The sequence below is a fragment of the Atractosteus spatula genome, chromosome 12, assembly GCF_055471065.1.
Source record: "Atractosteus spatula isolate fAtrSpa1 chromosome 12, fAtrSpa1.hap1, whole genome shotgun sequence".
Lineage (NCBI taxonomy): Eukaryota > Metazoa > Chordata > Actinopteri > Semionotiformes > Lepisosteidae > Atractosteus > Atractosteus spatula.
Genome location: NC_142717.1, coordinates 4,627,507 through 4,650,292, shown reverse-complemented (window position 1 = coordinate 4,650,292; position 22,786 = coordinate 4,627,507). Strand labels below are relative to the sequence as shown.

The 22,786-nt window shown below is 39.3% G+C and overlaps 1 protein-coding gene across 2 annotated transcripts; it reads right to left on the bottom strand.

The window, feature by feature from the left end:
- Window positions 1-1,699: 1,699 nt before the first annotated feature.
- On the bottom strand, window positions 1,700-20,926 carry sybu (syntabulin (syntaxin-interacting)). 2 transcript variants are annotated; one of them, XM_088928669.1, is made up of 8 exons: window positions 20,636-20,926; window positions 13,507-13,558; window positions 12,842-13,028; window positions 10,744-10,941; window positions 6,953-7,049; window positions 6,110-6,292; window positions 3,900-4,061; window positions 1,700-3,475 (listed from the first exon to the last, which is right to left on the bottom strand). In XM_088928669.1, exons 2-8 carry the CDS (start codon window positions 13,528-13,530, stop codon window positions 2,377-2,379), a joined length of 1,950 nt encoding a protein of 649 aa, XP_088784795.1. In that variant the 5' UTR covers window positions 13,531-13,558; window positions 20,636-20,926; the 3' UTR covers window positions 1,700-2,376. The 2 variants fall into 2 exon arrangements, with proteins under 2 accessions (XP_088784795.1, XP_088784797.1); XM_088928671.1 differs by lacking the exon at window positions 20,636-20,926 and having other exon boundaries at window positions 13,356-13,558.
- Between the last annotated feature and the right edge of the window lie 1,860 nt (window positions 20,927-22,786).

The following is a 22,786-nucleotide window of genomic DNA, read 5'->3' as shown; positions in this document are numbered from 1 at the left end:
TTTGTCTCAGTGCAATTTCACCTTCATTGAAAGTTCATCAAAATACTGTATCGATTTAAGGGAAAAAATCTTAGATGGTTTAAAAGGTTTGAAATTTTCTCCAGTACAGAGATTAAAGGAAGGAAAAAAGAAGGACATATCCAGGAAAAACAGGACATATGATATCCTTACATATCTATGACATGCTTACGCCTTGTAACTATCGTTTTGAAAAACGTCACATCACTCCCAAATATGAATTTGATCCTACAAAACATTACAATATTCATGTTTTTCACTTAGGCCTGATCAAGACTTAAATAGGGTTTCAGTATTATCCTTAAACCATTGCTGGTTAGGTTAGAATATCCTAAACCTCACAGATTTCTTGTCTTTTCCTAGGCTTCTGATCAATTCAAAAATAAAACATCTTTCTCAGCTATAAAGTCTTTATTCTAAGTGATTATTAGTTCTCAAGTACCAGACTATCAAAAGGCTCAAATTTCACTTAGACACCACCTGAAAAGACCACAATGCTGCAGTACCTCACATAATGGAGTGCATCAAAGTTAAAATTGACAATGTATTGTGCTGAGTTGTTTGAAAGATGTTTGTACCAGTTTTATGTAATCCAGAAACTGACATTTTGCCTGTTTTTTACAGTTAACCTTTTAGAAGTCCATGTCTTATACTGAGGAAACTCTTAAATCCACACCAGATGTATCCTAAAAGTTATCTATTGGAGTATTCTCGCTTGAAGCATTCTCATAAAAACCTGTTACTGTTCTTTCCAGTACCCACATTTTTCAGTTGCTTTCTTTGAACATACAGTAAATTGTACACCTTACATTGGACTGTAGTTTAATCCGATGAGAATTTTGCAACTCCCCGATTTACGTTTTTATACAATATAAAGCAGATCATCAGTGCAATAAGATTCTTCTGCAACTGCAAATCAATATAGTGTACTGCATTAATTTCACTAATATTGCACTCTAAGGATCAAAGCGCCTTTCACCTTTATTTTCACTTCCTCTTGATAAAAACCTTTGAATTATACATATCCACTCTCCTCATGCATTCCCATGACACTTGGCCAGGTTATGCTTCTGATATTTTACAGTCCAATGATTTTTACCTCGGAGTAATCTGCCTCATCCTAAAATCACAAAATAGAGGCTGCAGTTAGGCAAAATGCATAACAGGACAATGGCAAGTATAACATTTCTATTCAAATAAAAACCAAATAAAAAAAAATTAAACCCTGTTACTTTTCAGCAGATTTCCACTTTTTCCCCATCTTCTTGTGTTATTTCCAGTGTATTGAAAATCTGTTCATTTCAGGGGGGTTTTATACTTACTGCACCTGTTCGGTAATGAATGTTTATGAAAGAAATAGAGACTTGTTTGAGATACACACTGCATTTTCCTATATAGACCTAGGTTATACTTAGAAAAATGTTTGCTTTTGTCTATTACAAATGTATTATGATTTGTTTGTTCAAAGAGCTTGATCTGAAATAGGGCTACCACAGATGACAAAGCATGTTAAATACTTTTGCCAGTGTCGTTCCTGTAAAGTGAATCTTACAGATGGTTTTGCCATCTGTTCAGCTGCACGAATAGGCATATGAATATAAAGCACATGGTGTAGAGAAAGTACATGCAATATAGAAATAGGAAATCTTCTTAGAGAAAAAAAAATTACTACAAAAAGAGATAGAGTTATCATGCTTTAATAATAAATACTTCAGGACATCAGTGTAAACAGTAAAACAGTATTGCACATGGTTCAGGCACATAACATGTCAGCTGAAATTAAGCAGCAAAATTTACATAATAAACAATACAGCACACAGGAAAGAAAATCACCAAAGAAACCCAAACATCTCACTAAATGCAAATGGCAAAGGACTTTTAAGCTTTGGCTACAAGTTTTGGACCTTTTTTTTTTTTTTTTAACGTGGACAGCACAGCTCTAGTTTCAAACTATGAGCCCAACTTAGTTTAGTTCTCTTGCAAAATAAAACAAAACACATTCAATCCCTCATTGCTCCCCTTTGGAACCCCTCTTCTCCATGAAAATAAATATTTTATTAAAAACGGGGGGAAAAAAAATTGGAGCAGGAAAAAGAAAACACACAACCTCACAAAATTTATTGTCAATCCGCCTGCCCGCACAGTTAATACATTTCAATCCACCTTCTTACAACCGCGGTTAATACCACAAATCCCCCTTTCGTTCTCGCGTTGCCTCCATCAAGAGCAACCGTAAATAGTGCAAATAAAAAACTTAAGAGGGTGGCAAAGAAAATATAGATTTATTCTACATTATATAAAATCTCTCCAATCTCCGAAGTGCTCTCAATTTTAAGTCTTCGCATGCAGACAAAAGCATTAAACACTGGGTGGGTGGGGCATGTGGCGGAGAGAGTATAAGCCCATGACACAACAACCACGGATCAGGGCCCCGATGTTGTACACTGGAGCTGCGCTTCCCCTGTGAGTCGCGTACAGCCAGGCCACTGTGGGCAGGACAGGCGCGGCCACCGCCAGGAGATCCACAAAGAAGCTGCTGCTCCAGTAGCGTTGCCCCACAACGGCCGTGTGCCGGGCCTCACTCCCGTCTAGGTCTTCCGGCGACGTATCGAAATCCAGTTCTTTCATGAAGCGGCGATCGGCGGGTTCCGATCCGAGACCCGAATCGTCTGACTTTTCGGGAGAAACCAGGATCATGGAATTGGGGTCGCTGGGGGTCAAATCCAGTACGGCTTTGCCCTCCGAGCTCCCAAATTCAGGAAACCCAGCTAGGGAGGAGTAGGCAACGTCATCCTGCGGCTTCAGGAGATGAAGAAGAAGAGCCTGTATGTCAGGAGTACAGAAAATTACGTCGGTCTGAACAGCCTTCTCGTTCAGCGGCAATCTTGCGGTCATCACAGACGCGTTGGCACACAGGTCAGGCATCTTGAATGTACTCTGAAGCAGCTTGGACTGGTCCAAACCCATCTGCAGCTGGGAGTCCTCGCCGGGTTCACCTGCCGTGGACATCAGGATGTGCTCGAAGATGTCCGTCTGGTTGGCCATCTCGTCGTTGACCAGCAGGCCACTGTCGGCCATCTCCTCGGCCGCCTGGTCCTCCAGAGCCATGCCCTCCTCCATCTTGGCGTAAGGCTTGCCCAAGGACTTGCCCGGGGAGCCGCAGAGGTAGTCCAACGCCGGCTCGTCTCTCCGGGACCCGTTTTGCGCTAGCTCCATGCTGTGCAGCAGGGCTTCCAACTTCTTGTTCTGGATGTTGATGTCGATGAAGTACTTCTGGATCCCCTTGTCCTTCTCCACCAGACTGTTCTTCATGGTTTCCACCACCTGCCTCAGCTGCTTGATTTCCTTCCTGGCTTCCTTCAGGGCCAGCTGGGCCTCCACCCGGTGGCACTCCTCCTCAATCCAGTCCTCCCGCATGCGACCCAGCTGGGCCTTCAGCTCTGCAGATTCCACCTCCCTGTTAACAAGTCACAGCTCGTCATTGGCAAGTACAGCATGTGGTCGGATCCCCACATCCGACCGACTTTTGTAACAATTATGGGACGTGTCCAACAAGAAACAGATTTTAACACTTAAAAACGTAGAATATCCTTAACAACACAAAATACTTGCATGCTTTCCTGTATTTTTATAAGGATTAAGATACGGCACAAATTATCCTTGATCTGTTCTTTTCCCAGCATTATAATGGAGATTGATTTTAGATTAATATCAATATTAAATAATTAGTTTCAGTAGGCGAATGGGATACTCAAATTAGAACAAGAACACGTTGCATAAAAGACAGTGACACTAGTCTTAAACAGTCTTATACCACAATGAGTTTTGTATTTGTATGGAGGGGCCATGTACAAATGCCCACATGTAAAAGAGAAATATACCTTTCGCGAAGTTTAGTTTCCGAATCCTTCAGCTTGGTTTTAAGGTGTCGAATGGTGACCTCTTTCTGTTGAAGCGGGGTGAGGTACTGCTCAGGGTTTGGCGGCTTAATGCCATGGTTGTCCCCACAAGAAGTGTATCGAACGCCGCTGGATCTTCTGTAACTTAAAATTAAAAAAACAAAAAATACCACTTCACCACCCTGGAATTTAATATGAATTCCAAATTGATCCCACATTTAAGATCTAGAAGTTGTCTATGTGGAAATAAATTGCACAATCAAAATTTTCCAATCTATTGGAGTTTATTTCATGAAATGTTTGCACTGCCTACAATGAGGTGCCAGTGTCTGTATCCAAAAGGGGAGAGAGCAGAGGTCGATTTTACTAAAAGACGGAGAGGTGGCCAAGACACTCACATGATTTCTTGGCACACTCGGCACAATTGCTTTCAGTGGGGTGGAGGTCTTCCTTATGGCTTGTTTTGATTAAAGTGCACTGCTGGAGCTTTTAGAGGAGGCACACAAAATTTCAAAACTTGCCAATGCTACAGCTACGCTATCACCCCTCATCAGCTAGCCCAGAGCAGGTGATCACAAGATCTTAATGGGCTAATAATTGCCGACCGAAAAATCGATCAAATATTTCCAAATCCTTTTAGAGGCATTAAAAACACAGACATGTCTAAAAGGAGGTTTATACACGTGACTCACAGCTGTGAGCAGGTGTGTTGGGATTTTTCCAGTTTGCATAATCAGAACAGATCAATAAGAATGCATTTGGGCGGAGTCACAGTGCGATCGAACAGTGCCTTACTGCCGTCTCGCAGTGCTGGCGACCTGGGTTTAATTCCTGGGGTGCTCTGCGTGTTCATTTCCCCATATTCATGTGGGTTTCCTCCAGGTGCTCCGGTTTCCTCCCACACTGGTAGGTTAACTGGCTTCTGGGGAAACTGACCCTGGTGCGAGACTGAGGGACTGGCATCCTATTCAGGGTGTATCTTGCCTTGCACCCATCACCTGCCGGGATAGGCCCCAGCTCCCTCACAATCTTGTATTGGATCTCCCTTTCCTAGCGTTAATCCCGCATCAGCAGGGTCTGCTTGTCGACACACCAGTCTCCATTTGGTGGTTTGAACCAAATCTTTGAGCTGACGTTGCCATTAACTGCGACCGAGAAATACTCAAACTGGCAGCCGTTGGAATGGGAATGTGCACACCTGAAGAAGGCTCCACGGCCGAAACGTCGTGTTCTCTTTCTTCTTTTTTTCAGCATGGAATAAACCTATTACTTGTTCCTTTACAATAAAGGAAAGCATGGGAAACAAAATGATATGAAGAGTGCTCGATTTTCTGTAGAAGTCTCTGGCTAATGCCGTAAGTTTATAAAGCTGTAGCAGGCGAAGAGGTTTTAAACACACCAAGAATAGAGACAAGACTGCCTCTATGCAAAGTGGCTCTTCACCAGCAGCACTGCTCATACAATATCCTAGCAACCTGTGACTATGCTTTGATGTCAGCACTGCATCTCTGCCAGAAATAGAACGCAGCCCCAGCAGAAGGTACACTTTCGATTCAAAATGAGAACATCACTTAAGCCCAGTCGAGCAGAACTGAAGACGAGAGGGCTGCTGTGTTGAGGGTGACAATTACAGGTTTCACAGCATACAACACCTAGAATGAGAGAATTGCATTTTCCACCATGCTGTCATACAGTTTGAAATATTTAAAAACTGAGAAGTAAATAGCAGTGTGACATTATGAAAGACAAAAAAAGCCAGATCACCTTATTTACCAGTGCATATAAACATGGTCTCATAAAGAGCAATAAAGCATTGAATTTACTGGTTTTTAATTAACTGCATCAAAGGCGGGGGTATTTTAATAAAATTAAAACCCCATTTATTGCTGAAACCAGTTGTATTCCACATGCTAACTATTTCTTTGGGTGTGCCTTTATTACACCATTTCCTGTCTGAATTCTGTTAATCCACTTCAGAAACAGCTGAGTATTTCATCGTATGTTACAGTTCAGAAACAGAGTAACGTCACCCATGTTTCTCCTTAAGTCTTCGCCCAAAAGCTAGACCCCTGTTATCTCGAGTCACCGTTGTACCCGTATAACTCCGACCCTTATTCAGATTTGGTCACATTCTGTGCCAAGCATGTAACCCTGGAAGTTGAACTCGGAGGCGATGGACTTGAACAGCGTACCTGATGGTAGGACTGGTGTCACTGCCTTTGTAAGAGCCGGAGTTGCTGCTGCTGCTGTTTGAGGACGTGCCAAGAAGCGGCCCCCTGCAGAGGCTGGCGAAGGGGTCTTTGTCTCGGGCGGAGGAGGCTGGGCTAATGGTGGATTTCTGCGATGTTACACTGCTCCTCATGTGAGAGCCACGGCTGTCGCAAGAGACAAAACAAATATTAAGCCGACTAACATTTATGCAGTAGTGAAGATTTATCACTTTGTTATATAAAAAAACCCCAACAATATCACACATTCTAAAGACTGTGAAAATACAGGAACATCATCATGTGTCAAGACTACTCCATCAATACAACATCTTATCTGCCCCCTTGCTGTTTAGACAATAACTCGGGGTATCTCAAGTACAAACTGGCCATGTTGCATACAAAAATACTACAGTCAGCAACTTAAGTTTGGTTTCAGAACACCTACATTTGCCAAGAAATGCACAAAAGGCTCTTGCAAAGCCATCGAGCTAACTTTGCAGTCCTAATGAAACAGAAGCTTGTTGTGGAAACTAATACTTTTACATGAACTGTTTGTATCTTTTGCTCGATACCATAATGTGAATAATTCAGTTAAAATCCACCAAGAATTCTGACTTGATACTATTCAGAATTGATTTACTACGCATCTAAATATATTAAGCGTATTCCGTTAATTGTTTCTGTTCTGCATGTCTACATATTCAATATTGAAATCGAACAGAAAGCTAAATATTTTAGTTGTTTTTCAGCATCAATTTACAGCAATCCTGAATTGCATCTCTCGTATTCGGGAAAGGGAATCGGTCCTCAGACACAGTAACCTACCTGCGTGTGAAAGCTGGTTTTTTGAGTCCTGTAGTCAGGGTCTCTTGTGCGGTAATACTGCCTGCACTGCTCGATGAACTGAAGTCCGCTTCACTGCCTGCGAAGCAGTCAAAAGTACTAACTGATAAAGATATTTAAGTAATCCATCGCATATTTCTGTCCTTTAAATAAATACCCATAGCAGTGTTCACTTAAATCTTAACAGAGGATGTTTTTAAAAAGGCACGCTATCTGATATCAGTATTCTTTTTGATACAGCCTTATAGATATCCATACACAGAGCCACTTTTACTGTACATCTCATGGTAAAACATATACCAATCAATAACCTTCTCTGAATGTCCCAATAAAGAAAAACATACCCTTAGTTCAATGGAAATGACGTTCATCACATTAAAAAATCTACTATTTTTTTTAAAAAGGCACAAGTGCTGTTTTTTTATTATATTGGCTGATATTTAGCCAAAACAGGCGCAACCTTCACTGTTCATAACAAATAGTAAAATAATGAATTCCAGAGTGCATTAACATCTTTTTGCTACAGTATAATATCCCTTTACAGTTCCTCTGACAGCTATGGTGTTATATCAGAGCCTTATTTAAAGTACCAGCCAATTAACTTGTGATCTCTCATTAATTATGATGCCCCAGATTTGAAACACATGGAATTTGTAAAAGCTTTCTAGATCAAAAATATCTTTCATTGTATGAAAAATAAAAAAATAATAACGCAAAGCAATAGTGAGCAACTACAAGAGAAAAAAAACATTGAAACAACCTTTTCTTTTTAAAGTTTTACAGAAAACTGTTTTGGAACAGTAAAAGGAAAATATCTAACACAGATTCCATTTCAGTATAAAGAATGAAGATAAAAAATGCACATGCAATGAAGTGTATCAGAGAAGCAACAAATGCATTTTAAAATTATTTTGGATTTCCAATTGAAAAAAGTCTTGAGTGTATACTCACTCGTTTTAAACATTTCCAGAGTGGAATTACAGTTCAGTTAACAACTAATGCTCTCTCTCTCTCTATAATTAAATAAAAACAAAATTGCAATGTCAAGTGACACCTTTAAAATTGTAAAAGTCATGTAAGTATCCCAAGGCTTTGATCATTTGTATTTTTTAAACTACGATACCTCCGACTTAGCACAATGTTCCGCCTATGCTAACTGCTGCTCTCCAGTTTCTTACGGAGAAGAAATTGATTTAAAGCCAGCTTCAAACCTCTTGACAATGCAGCATGATTGGAGCCAAAGTCAAGGAATCTTAAATGCGTTAAGGACATAAATGGGGCAAATTGAAAGCCTGAAAAAAAAATCTGCAGGTGTTTATGGTGTATCCACAGAGTTATTTATGGGTAGGATAGGAAGTTGTGGAGGCTATTTTGAGAAACAGGATCAAGAGAAGCTGAATAAGTAAAGTTCTCTCCCAAAGCAACATTTGTCCCAGTTGGATCTCTCAGTCCCAGCCCAGTTCCCCCAGTGACATGGAAGATACTAAACACAGCATAACTATTTCCAACTAAAAGCCAGATGGCCTATCATAGAATTAACAGACACTCTAAAACAGTCCTTCACAATGCAAAAATGATTCCCTGCACTGACTGATAACTTAAAGGCTATCAACCACACGTATAATCATAATTCTTATCCTTTAGCTCCCTTTCTTGCATATTAAGTTCACCAAACTAGGCCATCCATCTTTTATCAGAAAGCCAAATATTCTTGGTAAGGAACACAACAAGACAGTCTACTCTGGTAGCGCTTGGATAGACTAACCAAATAGTGGACACTAATCCATTGTAGGGCACACACACACACTTTAGAAGAGTTAACCTAGCTAGCATGTTTTTGGAAAGTTAAAGAAAACAGGACTACCTGGAAAATATCCCTAGAAAACACAGAGACCAGATTCAAACACATGTCAAGAGCTATTAAGTATCACACCAAAACATTTGCTCAATTTTAAACAAAAAATCTTGCACATTCTACCAATACCACTATGATGGCAAGAAATTTGCCTCTAGAAAGAAAAGAACATGTAAGCCTTTAGAACTTACCAAAAGGACGATCATTTGCCTTTGCCAATACCATAATGGTCAGCAAAATCACAGGTTATTAACAGCCAAACAGTGTAAAAAACACAAAGCTCTGCACAGGTAAGTCAGATCACAACTGAAAAGAACTGCCTCCCAGCTATGGTAAATCAGGGCTCTAGCAAATGGAGATTTACATCTATAATTACTCTTTGTTTAATTAAGCCTTCAATTAAACTTAAAATCAACTAATATTCTAAAAAGGAAGAGAAACTATTTTATTTTTAAGTTATGAGTGATTACAGAATATCAACCTCTTTAGGTTATGGTGTTTTTTGTTTGGATTTGCTGCATAATCAAGTTCCACCACTTTAATATCAATTAAAACAAATAGCGCCTGATCCGACTATTACAATGTGAACCTGTGTTACTAGCAATCCACAGCTGCTACACCTTCTATCAACCATTAATTCCTTAATACCCAGCTGCTTGAACAACACATTTGTATTTGAAGAGAAACATGTTGCCAGCTGCTCACAATTATAATTTACGTCTATTTTCATAAAACTGTGAAAAAACAGAAATGTACATATACAGTACAGCTTCTTCAGGATTCACAAGTATTTGTATAAAACAAATCTACACTGCAATGCTGAATAAGCATATAAGTACCCTACAATGCAGAAAAAGTAAAACACAGATTCATCATGCATCTAATAATATTAGCTGATACACGGCATTAAAAATGTATGCAGTTAGCAAATGAAAACACACCAGTTTGTCACAGAGTGCTCTCCCTCACACAGCCAACAATTTTAAAAGACTTTATGGGACTATGGTAGGACACCCAGGGAAAAAAAAGGAAATAAAAATTTGAGGGGGGCTTCATTTTTTCATTACTTACAGGTATTCTTTTACTCACAGAAACACATGCTGTACACAGCCATTTTATACACTGGATACGTGACACAAGACAACCAATTAGGGTTTACCATATATTTCGTTCAGGAAAAAAACATAAACAGAATAAAATGTGAAACTGCTTGTGGGGCACACAGCCAATCCTCTAAGATCTGTGCAAAAAAGATCTAGAGAATTTTCTGGGAAGGATATGTACCTTTCTCGTGAATGGAATTCTTGAGAGAAGAAGTGTCTGCTGTTCCCCCCAGTTTTCGCTGAAGGCATATCTTGGGATTTATGTTTCAATGTTCTTAAACTCCCGTCATTCAGCAAGAATACTGTGTCCAGTATTTATGCCCTGTCCTTGGGAGCTTCAGTCTCACCGCACTCGATAGAAACTCTGCACTCATTGTATTAACTCCTGGAGGCAGAGAGTTTTCATAACCACACTCAAGAAACAACTGACAAGAAACCAACTGTCATGCATGCACTGAATGTGTACAATCCAGAATTATTGAAACCTTCAGGCAACACTTTAAGCCACAGGTTATGATTATGGCTCGCGTTGGGTGTACAGGGTTCAGTCTGCATCATTTTGTTTTAATTGGAACAAACTGGAGAAAGTTACCCTACAAGTTAATTGCGAGAGCTATTCCCCGTCCTGTCTTTACGTGTGCACTTTCGTAGGGTAATACGATTGAAAAGATTGAAAAGCCTTTTTTTATACAGACCAATCGTGCTCTCAGTGTCACAGCAATCCAGAAACACTCTGGGGACTAAACACACCATCCATGTAGTCATAACGTCCTGTACTCAACTGTGCGGTATCAATGAAAGCAGGTACGACTCACCTCTCTGCAAAGGGCATGACCTAGGCTCCCTCTTGTGCCGAACTGGGGGTACATTCCACTCCGCCATGACGTTCGTTTTGGTCCTCTTCACATTTTCTTTGTCTTCGAGCGGGGGAGGTAGCCCTATCGGGCTGCTTTCCGAGCCTGAAGGACTTTTCGAAGGGGATGCTGACTGACTGCTTGGGCATCCGGTGTCATCTAAGGCAGGAACGGTCGGCGGTGGTCCGGAAAAGAATGAAGGAACACACCTGTCAGCGAATGGTTGTTTCTTTCTCTGTTCATGTTGTCGACAAACAATCACGGGATCTGTCACTTTATAAGGATGCAACCACAAATTCCCCAAGCAAGCGCGCTGCCCCCATTTCCATAGTTTCCCTCTCAAACTGAGATGGGAACAGGAGAACAAAAACATGTTTAACTGTTCAGCAGGATAATGAAGGGTTTAGTCTACCACTTACTACACCGCAGATCTACGCTTTGAGGGTGATTACAAGGCTATGTTTCTTTACCAAAAACAGTATTTTATCAGCAGACAGACAACACTTCCACAACACAGTAACTTATTATTAGGTGCATGAAAGTAGTTATTGACTTTCTCAGACTGCCATGACTCCAGGCTGACAGCTTGGCCTTAAGGACAAGGTAGCCAGGGGTGATGGGAAGGGTAGGTGAATGTTAAATGAAAAATAGGACATATGGTCTAATTACAAAAATCTTGACAAGAAAGCCAGATTGCTGGTGTGACGCGTGGGTTGTCTTATCTCTCAATCTTTAACGTCTAGTATTATTTTTTACGTCCGTAACACAGGAAGGAAAACTTTTGCTATTATATCTCATCTACAGTATGGCTATGGTGGAGTACGTCTATTTGTCTAAACATTCAGGCGCCTTCTCTAAGTACTTCAGAAGTCATCCTTTTCCTGCACCACAAAGCGTCTCGTTTTGGAGCCGGGTGTCGTCAGATCACAGAGGTGTTAAAAGAGCAAATTTAGACAAGGACTGCAAAGCAACAAGCAGTGTTAATTCCATCTACACTGAAAAGCAGAACGAAAGATTAAAACACATTACATTTTATCTGTGGAGTCTTTGTCAAGTGTTTTTTACTCTTTCGATCTTTCGGCATAGATGGGATTAACCTCTGCATGTTCTTAACAGCTCACATAATGTGAGCTGCCATTCCAGCCTCGTTAAGTAAGAGTTCCTTCTTCTTACAATCATGGCTAATGAAGCAGAAATAAAGTGTGGATTACAGTGCCCACCAGAAGTATTAGGACAGTGATGTCAAAATGGCTATTTTTGCCCTAAACCCAAGCAATTCTGATTTGAGATGAAAAGATGAATATGAGGCAGAAGTACAGAACGCCACCTTTTATTTCTGGGCATTTTAACATTTTAGAATAATAACACTTTTTTTATTTCATCCCCTCCTTTTCAAGTGATCGTAAGTATTGAGACAATTGGGTGCCATGTGTTTCTTATTATCCAGGTGGGATCCTGTTGCCTTGTTGATCTGTATAGTATACAGCAGAAATAGCCATTTTGACTTCTCTGTCCCAGTACTTAAGGAAGGCATCATAGGTGAAGTATTGCTTAGCTATCCAGATCAACCAAACTCAGACATCTAAATGATATACTTTAGTTTTATTTGCCGTAAGGTTGCAATGACGACCTAAAAGTTCGGGGTTTTTTTTTTTAGATTTCGTTTTAAACACAAACTTCCAAAAACAAAAGAGAGGTAAGGACAGTTTACAATCATATGGTGTTTCTTTTTAAAACGATATGGTTAAACAAACCAACCAACCAACCAACCCAGGAGTTGAGGAGTTCCCAAGAGGAGTGAACTACTGCAAATACATGGGGGAAAAAAACAGGATGAAAGAATTAAAGTGTTTCATATCTTCTGTACAGAATGGGACAGTCAGGATGATGCAATGTGCCTTGTCTGGCAGTATTCCACTCCCTTCCTCAATAACTCCTCCGTGAATCGGTTCACAACGAAATGGACGGAACATTATTTAATGTTTCGACTGCGTGCACCTGAAATCAATGCACTACTGACAATATGGCCGCTTAGATGTAAGAGTTATTAACAGTTTACCTGAGCAAAAACTGTTACTACTGATAGTTCTTCTAGAATGGTCGGGACTGAGGTCGCAGTCCTTGCTCTCCTCTCCATAAAATGGTGACTCTGACAGCGGCGATTCCTTTGGCTTGGGGCGGAACGGGCGGAGAACCAGACGAGGGATCCGACTGCGGTAGTTTTCTTTCCCCTGCGACTTCGGTTCCTTAAAACCAAAATACAGCGAGCAATTATTCGCCAGGAAATAGCGATTCCGACAGGATTACAACATGCATGAGAGTTCGCTCAGCACCGCAACCCAGCACCAAGCGTATCTAGCAGCGACAGTATGCGCATCACAGCAACATAAATTTTGCAGTATTGCTTTCAGCCGCAGCGACTTACTGTACAGTAGTTACAGTACCTTGAAGTACAAAGCGTTTAACAGCAGGCAGCGTTTAAATGTGAACTAACTAAATTAAAATGCACGTTTATATAAAGACTGCACAGAGCTCAGCTGTGGAATAAACACAATTAAGTGGCTCATACGTACCATCAATATAAATGCCATTCAAACTTAACAGAGAAATGAAAGACGGTGCAAAATATCCGTTTGCACGTGTGAGATATTCCCCTACATTGTTCTAGGACTAAGTGCTCAGAACAATGCTTGTCCCGAAGTAATGAAAAGACTACACAAGCACCTCGTATTCCTGGAAAGGTCCCATTCTGCTTGAAACAGCACTTCTCCCCAACCTGTGATGAGAGAAAAACGAGAGCTCAGACGACTGCGGTACTGTGCGGCGGAGACACGTGGCACTGGAAATATACGAGCTGGAAAAGCTCAGAGCGCACTGTACCGAGTGTCTTGCACTGGGGCACTAGTCGGAAAGCGCGTCGGAGCAGGCTTTATTCTAATAACGTTGCAAACAGCCTAACGAGAAAAAAAAACAGGAATTTACCGCATGGTAAACCCAAGAACGCAGGTGGAAAACGACATTGCAGATGCAGATGGAAAATGACATTCCTTCCGAAACACTTCAGAGCGGGAGTCAGATCTGCCAGAGTGCTGTCAGATCAGATAATTCACTGCAAGCTCCTCGTCAGTGACTCCAGCAGCATCCTTCAGGTATTTGCTTTGGACAAGATCTTTCCATGCCTGTCCATGTAGCCTACAAGAGCATAGTTTGTCATAAACGCCGAATTAATGTATCTGTTACAGCCGCCCCTTGAAATGACCTTTTAAATACGTTAATTGGGCTTAAATTTTAAACATAACGTATTGCATTGGATCTTTTGTCATGCTTTTTATTAAAGGGTGACATGGTATTTTGGTGGTGAGAATTGCTGCACTTGGGTTCAACTGCAGACCTGGGGTACTGGGGTTAGTACTGTACTGTATGTTTTCCCCCTGTTCACAGTCGTTTCCTCCAGGTGCTCCTGGTTCCTCCCACAGTCCAAAGACATACTAGTAGGTTAATTGGCTTCTGGAAGTTTTGGCCCTGGTCTGTGTCTGTCTGTGTGTACCCTGTGACACTGGCATCCTGTCCAGGGTGTCTCCTGCCTTGTGCTCCTTGTTTCCCAGTGGCAGGCTCCCTGCAGACACTGAACGGGATGAAGTGGTTAGGAAATACATACATGTTTAAAAAACAAAAACCTAACTGCTGCAAAGCGACAGTATTATTCATTAAATTGTACATTTTTGTTAATGTTGTGGATAGTTTACCTTACAGTGTTCCGTCCCAGGGTTTAGGGGTTTAAGTCATAATGTACAGTATGGTGTTGGTCATTATGATTTTTAATTCCAGTTTTGAATTTCCTTATTAACAAAACCTGTGATTACTAACATTATAGAAATAGAATTCTTGATCAATATTTACTTTTGACCCTAGAAATACTTATATTACAAATAACATATAAATACCATAAAAATAGATACAGGTATATCAAAATATAATTGCTAATATGTATTAATAAAACAGCTAATGTAAGTGAAGTAGTAAATATTGTATTTATTTCATTTTTAACTATAAGTTTCAATGTTAAATACTTTTATTTTTGCAAGACATTAACAACAGTGGAAAATTACTGCTGACCTTGACAATCCAAAGTGTTTTTGGGAGTAAATCAACTGCAGTCCTTAAATGAAATATCTCAACTGATTTTTCAGATTGAATCATATTAAAAAAAAAAGAAAAAGAAATCCTTCCATTCTCTACGGCAGGAATGGGCTTCAGTGCTGATACAGGCACGGGATCTCCTAGAGTTTATCCCACCACTGATGGTTCCATGATTTCTCTAAAGAGTCGGACTATCTGTTTTTTCTCTAAATGTAATTCTTTTGAGAATTAATCTACGAGGTTCAAGGCCCTCAAATATTTAGATAACTGAAAATAAAAAATTCATAACTTGATAGCACATATTCTTACAATCTGTGCTACAGAACCCAAATCTCCGGACATTTCAGTGTTTTTAATGATCAGTAATTATTGCAGAGGCTGACCACAGGTGTCAAATCAGAGCTCAGCGCCGATGATTCTGTAGCCTCTGTGGCCAAGTGAGAGAATGAAATAGAGAGCCACCCCATCACCTTGGAAACAGAAAGGGATATAACTATCTACCCTGTCATTAGCAAATGAGTCCCACTGAGCCACCTAGCACTTCTGAAGCTATTGCTGTTGGTTTTTACACATTGGCACTGTCTTGACAGAACACTGGCATTATATTCTGGCTTCTGTGTGGCGATCAAAGCATGCCTCCACCGTGAAATTTGTTCTGCGATGAAACACTTCACTGCAGTGAAAATGGAATTTTATGGCAGAGTTGTAGGCTTTGTACAATATGATTGCTTTTTTTATTGGACAAACATCTGACACAAAAACAGCCTCCTTTGTAGGAGCCCATCTTGAAGTTCTTGCACCTTGCTAATTAATTAAATTAAAATGAAAGGACCAGGGAACCCAGGGGAATTCTGCTGGGTGGTTGGTGGCTTGCTCGGACTGGGCAGGTTGTCTGTTTAAAGTGCGGCTCAAGCTTCATAGTTTAGAAATCACCTGTTCAGGGCTGGTCTGTGTAATTGGCTGACTGTGCACCATTTAGGGATTGGCTGGACCAGGGTATGGCCCTTAGAAGAAGGTTTTTGTTTTTCCAAGAAAATGTCACTTGTGCTAACTGGATTTCCCAGTGCTTTGGGGAATATCTTGACATAGACTGAGCATGAGACAGCAAGAGTGATCATGTAAATCCGTGACTTCAAAGCTGCTAAAGCATACGACTCCACCTCCTAAGTTTTGCATCAACTGTTGTTGGGGGTGAAGAAATCGAAATGCAGATTCTCACCGATATTCCTGAATACTGTATTTTAAACTGATTCATCTCTGGCCCAAATTGTAATATATGTGATTTTGCTCTGAAATACTCCAGAAAAATCAAAGTATTGTAGTTTAGTACACTTCTGTATTTTATTTTTTGTCAACTCTGCAAAACCTACCAACAAACGGTGTCTTATGCATGAAATGTAATTGAATATGCTGCTGATCTATAAATAAAAGTGAGATTTTGAAAAAACATAATATAAAAAACAAGACTTAGCAGGTATAAATTAGTTGATGATAGGGGAGACCTCTGAAGTTAGTATTACACAGGGCCTTGGAGAGGTCAAATTCTGACTGTGCTTTACAGACTACAGTATATACATGCAGCCCAGTGCTGCATCCAGCCAAACTTACTGAATATGTCTATGAATCAAAGGGAGATGTTAATTGTAAAAAATTGAGATAAAAAGGATTTAAACGTTTGCGTTGAAAAACGTCTACCTTATGATCTCGAAAAGCTTGTTAGAAAAAAAGCATCTCATCATTGCTGCTGTCCATCACTCTCTTGCACAGGATTTCACAGAACCTGTAGTTATTAGACAAGTGCCTACATGAAAGGACAAACTAAACCCAAGAGACTGTGTCATCAGCTGGATAAATGATTTCTCAGTCTGCTGTGCCCTAATCATTCAAGGCTTTTTTCAGGATTTTAAATGTCTTCAGTCCGTGGTTAGAGGTCAAAGTCATTTTAATCTGGTTTAATTAAACGATGGAAAGCTTGGTAGGAATAAAAAGCAGGATAGCAGGAGGACTTTGAGTGGTAAAACACAAGATTACATGTTGTAGATCAATCATTTTGCCCAGAGATTGGACTGTGTTCTTTATTACTAAAATGTATAAGTTGTCTGACATCTTACTTTATTACAAAGCTTTTTTGCAAAGAAAAATTTTAGCAAACATTTTTGTAACCATTGATTTCTCATCCAGTTTAAGGTTATCATCTTGGTATTTCCTGACATGAAATCAATAAGTGAAAGGCTGTCTAGCAGATATGTTATAGCTTACACCTTAAAATATGTTTTTAATGTAGCCATTGTTACTACACTAACTACTGTACATTGTTAACATTATTTATAATGTATTTTTATTTTGTGTAAAAATGTGTAGCTAAATTTCATTGTGTTTTCTCAATATTTCATTTTAGATCTTGAGTCTCTCAGTAGTGTATGCATGCATTTTGTATCAACACCCTCCATTTTCCATCTTGTAATGTCATGATCTTTCAATGTACTGTGTGTTCTGTAAAGTCTTTTCATATTTCTAAGGGCTGTGGTTATGTAAGTAAGAACAGTCATTTCTGCTCTTTGATGGAAAATGATGTCAGTGACTTCCCTGGGGAGTTTACTTCAGTGGACTTGCTTTCAATGTCTTAGATCATGACTTATGTGCTATGCTGTATTTATTATTCCAAAAAAAACATTTTGCCCTCTACGCAAACAAATGTTGATCTTGGCATGAATGTACTTTATGCCCAGTGTCCCAAATTCATATTACCAAGACATTTTCTTCTGAGGTGAAAGAGGAAATAGGAAATTTGGACTGATTCGAATAAAAACTACTGAGCTACTGAAAACTGCAGTACAGTACAGCCAACGTAGAGGTTAGAAGAATCATTAAAATCTTTTTAAATGTATGTGTCAGTTCTTGGAAAGGATTTATAGCTTTAAAATGACTAAATCTTATATCTAAATGTAAACTGAAACTATGTTCAGTAATATTCAAGTAATATTTAGGGCAAACATCTTATTAATTTGAGGATTTTGCAGGCTTTTGCACTGTTTGTTTTTGTATATGCAAAGTAACAGGTGTATAATTGTCTAGGAGACGAAAGCAGCCTGCATTATAACGATCGTTCAAGACTGAATATTCCTCCATCCATCACATCCATCATATTCAGTAACAGGTTTATCCTCAGAGGGTAAGTGTGAGCCAGAGGCTGAAGTAGCAGGCAAAAGGCACAAGGTGAGATAACACCCGAGAAGGAACACCTGTTCATCAAAGGGCACAAACACACATTCACTCCCACATGTGCGAGGCTGGCCAGTTAGAGACACCCATGAACCTAGACAGCCTGTGTTTTGAATCTGAACCACAAGAGCATGATGAGAACAATGCAAACTCTACACACAAGGGTCCCCAGGCTGGAGTCTAACCCAAGTGCTAAGCAGCAGCTCTCAGCTATTCCAGTGGGCTACCTGACTGCAGATTCAAGTCTCTTCCATGTACTGTACTGTACGTGCTTCAAAAGATTTAATCTGACATAATTCGTTTTTTACCTTCGCCACCTCAAAAAAGAAAGCTATAAATACAGTATTTGGGAAAATGTAAAATATTTTTAAGCTTAAATTAAAACTTTTAATCCTGTTGATAACTGATTTATTCAAGGCCAAGGTGCTTTAAATTATTAGGAATATATTATACCTTTTCATACCTTCTTATGCATAACATACCATAAAACATTGCATTTCCAAAACCATTACTGGAATATCTCATTATTGATAATGTCGTCTTTGTGATACATATGAAAATTATTCTTTTTCATTGTTCTTTATCACACATAACAAAGAATACACTGTAAAATGTGAATAGCAAATCTTACAGGAAACTTACATTTCAGTACTGCGCACAGAAATGATAAAACTATGAGGTCCAAAAAGACTCATTTACATCAGGAGAGCAGCTCTTGAACATGTCTCAGAGTGGAATCGGATTAGGCTCTGCAGAGCCATAAAACATGCCTAGCAACAGACTTAGCAACAGAAAAGTACTCCATGTACAACACTAATGGAATAAGTCCACAGGCATAAATTCTGTAATTTGTATTGACATTATGGAAATACTAAGGAGTTTTTACACTTCAATATGAATTATTCATGTGAATTATTATTAAGTACTAATACTACAATTATTAGCTTTAAAACAAGAACAAGTGTGCTTGAGAAAAGTGAGTTACATACACAAATGTGGAAATTTAGACGTGGGGAAGTCTAGTTTGTTTGGCAGGAAAGGCTGGAAGAAATGTTGGAGCTTTATGTAGTTTGAGAGAGTGCCACAGAAGTAGAAAATTATCTTTTAAATGTATTTTGTTGTACCCCTTGCCTACAAAGGTGGCTTATCCAAAACAAAATCCTCAGAGTCTAAGAATCTCCTATACAGCATTTGGACCTGTGGAAGTCCAGCTAGTCGAATCAGAAGCCTTCCAGCATATTTCAGAAGTAGTCCCTCAGGGTCTGGATCCTGCATTTACTGCATGCTTTCCTCACACAGGCATGTGTAACACCGTGCTAGAAGGGCTGTCAGACCCGAGAAAACGTCTGCAGAAAGACATGTCCAACATCTACCATCTCAGAGTCATCATGCTCCATCTGTTCAAAGCGTGTAGTTTGATAGTCTTTAAGACTGTCGGTGATACTCAAAACATCTTTGAATAGTAATATAATAGCTGGATAGTCTTCCACCACACTTATTTGCTAACGGTCCAGCAATTGATGTGCCAGTAGTTCCATTAGCGTTATCCCAATATTAACATCAATGGAGTTACGTGATCACACTCATTAGCAACCCTGAACTGAGCCTTCATGAAAATAACAATGGTACTGTATACAGGGGATGGATGAATTGATTTGTGCATAATTTTAGATTGGGTATATTTCTTCCATTAACTTATGCTAATTATATTGGATAGATGTATACTTGGAAATGTTTATTAAATGTTAATACAAATCCAGTGCAAAATCTGACCCCAGTAGTCATCAGTATCAATAGTTTTACAACCCCTGTGTTCTTTAACATACAAATATATAACTGGTGGGTCTTGAGGGTTTCATAATCAAATTATTATGGCCAGTGTTACTTTAAAATGTAATTAGCTGCCAAATAATTCTCAAAATGTGATCCGTTACCATTAAAACATAATGGAAAATTAAAAAAAGAAAAAACATTTTATTGCTAATCTATAATTTATTGTACGTGACTGAAAACAAAATGGAAGATGGGCAGGCTATCTAAAGAATTGCAAATGTTTCGCTCTTATTTGATGCGACTGGATTTAAGCGACTTTATGCGAATCTACTGTAGGAAGACTAAGATCAACCATTTGCTTTGAACGAGAACTCTTTTCATCATCCATGTTAAGATCAATGTGTTTTTATTCTATACTGTTGAAATTGTTGGAATTTGATGGCAATAGACAGAAACTAAAATCTTGAGTATTACCGGAACAAATTAATTACAATTAATTACAATTCTGAGGCATCAGTTTTGTATGGAAAATCCGTAGAACCAAAAATGGTACCGATATACAGCGTATTCTACTTAATCTAAAACATTTGTTCGGTTACTTATCCTTTTCAGTATCTAGACAGTACGTAAAGCATTTAACCTGTTTGTATTATTATATGCGAACATGCTCTGAAGACATCGTCAATTTTCATATACCGTCTATAAATATCCTACTTGCCTTTCTGTGATAAGTGTAGAGATTTCTTCCAGCACCGTCCCCAAAGGTTAAGGTGGCTATCCTTCGTCTTCAATATGTTTTAACAACTCTGATCACCTCTTTAATTATATTTTTTCTAAAAAAAAAACACTTGCAAGGATTGTAATACCGAAGGGGTAGTTTTCATTCCAGGGGATTTCTGAGCGAGTGTAGCTCTCTTGAGCTTTCGCTCTCTGTTCTGATGTGCCTGTAGCTGAAATGTCGAGATCGGATTGGATAAACATGTAGCTGTTAACATAGCTCCGGACTGACAGGCACTAGGACGTAAAAATATGACTAACATTAACCACGTTATATAACATAACAGATATTAACTATTTCGTTACGTTTGAATATCAATAAAGTTTAATCGCCCTCATCTATCTAGATAAACATACACATTTTACACATTTAACTTGTTCACATATATTTAAAATCACTGAAATAGATTTCTGTATTTATTTAATTTCAAACGTTTAGATTTCGAAAGTATTGTATTTTTAAATCCAGCATTTATTGGGTGATGAACTTTTGAATTGTTGCATTGAGATCTAATTGAGGCATTATGGGTTATTAGTTCAGAGGAATAAAGTCTGGTTGGAGCTTGACAATTGCCAGTCCAGTTTGAAGAATCTCCACAGGTCATAAATGTTGAAACTCTTCTTGATTGGTTGGTGGTAGAAACCAGAGAATAGGAAGTGTATTTCCTCCTGCCTTTGAGTCAATCATGCACACAATACAGTTAGTCTGTAGCAAGGTTAGTCACTCCTGCAATCTGGACACCATGCCTTGGAAAGTCTTTAATTAGGCTAATCCTTAATTGATAAAGTAATGTGTAGCACCTGGTTAATTAAGCAGTTAACAATGAATTCGGTACTTATTGGAATATGAAAAGTCCTGTCATGGCGTGTAGTCCAGATGCTAACTATCCCTGAGTTATACCGAAGTGGTCGGTTAGTTTTGCCACAATGGGACAAGGTGAATGAGCTTGATGTTCTGAGAGCCGTCTTCTGTGTTACACCCAATGCAACACACAGCAGGGTTTCTTTGGAAAAACTCTGGAATACAGTAGGGGGGTGACATATCCAAATAAAAGCTACAGGTAAAGGTGTTTTGCTGGGAAGCTTCTTTTATCCGAGGTGAAATCAACTGCTCAAAGGGAGAGGCAAAGTGCTGAAACAAATGAAATTATCCAGCCTGCTGGTTAAAATCAATTCAGTGCCTTCACTTTCCCAAACCCCTGCAATACAATAAACTTCAGCAAAGTGCATGCCATAGGAGTTGCCCAAAAAAGTACAAAAAATGTATACAATGTATACAACTTCTGAATAAAACATGCAATCTCTTACCAGTAGAACCTACTCAGCTACAGTATATAAAGGCTATACAGTATTTATACTGAACTATCTTGATACAGTTTTATCTATTGTTTTATATGTTTGTATAAAGGGTTTAATTTAACAACTGAGAGCCTAGCAAGACTCTCAGCAGTCAATATCTTGCTCTAGGTTGTTCTTGATTTTCACCTCAATGACCCTATTGACATAATTGTTCAATTACAGCACTTGGCATGTTCATCTCAAGCAGGTAATGACTTAAAGAGATTGGCAACACCTACTGGCAAGTACAGCACCTACAGCCTGCAGCCGTGGAAGATTTAAGGTGAGAACACATTTGTTTTCTAATTTTGATGTCTTGTAACACGACATTACACTTGCACGTGTGCATAATATAGGGAATTTGGACAAAAGCTCCCTGTTTTACAATATTGGATCCCTGGCAGGTTGTACCATCTACTGTATATGCCAGTCCTCAATGGCTGCAGTCCAGCTCATTTATAGTTCTCTAAATCTCCAGCCTCTTAAGAGCAAGGAAATAATTCAACTTCTCTATTTAAGCAAATAATGAGCTCAATTAGGTCATTAAAGGCTCATGTGGAAGGAAAACCAGAAACCCTCTGACCCTCCAGGACAGATTAAACATGAGGGTAGCTCAGTGGTCAGCATTGCTGCCTCTCAGTGCTCAGTTAACATGGGCTTCCTCTGGGTACTCTGGTTTCCTCCCATGGTCTCAAGACACACTGATTTTTTTTTTCTAGCAAAACAAATTTTATTCCACGTACAGTAGACATCT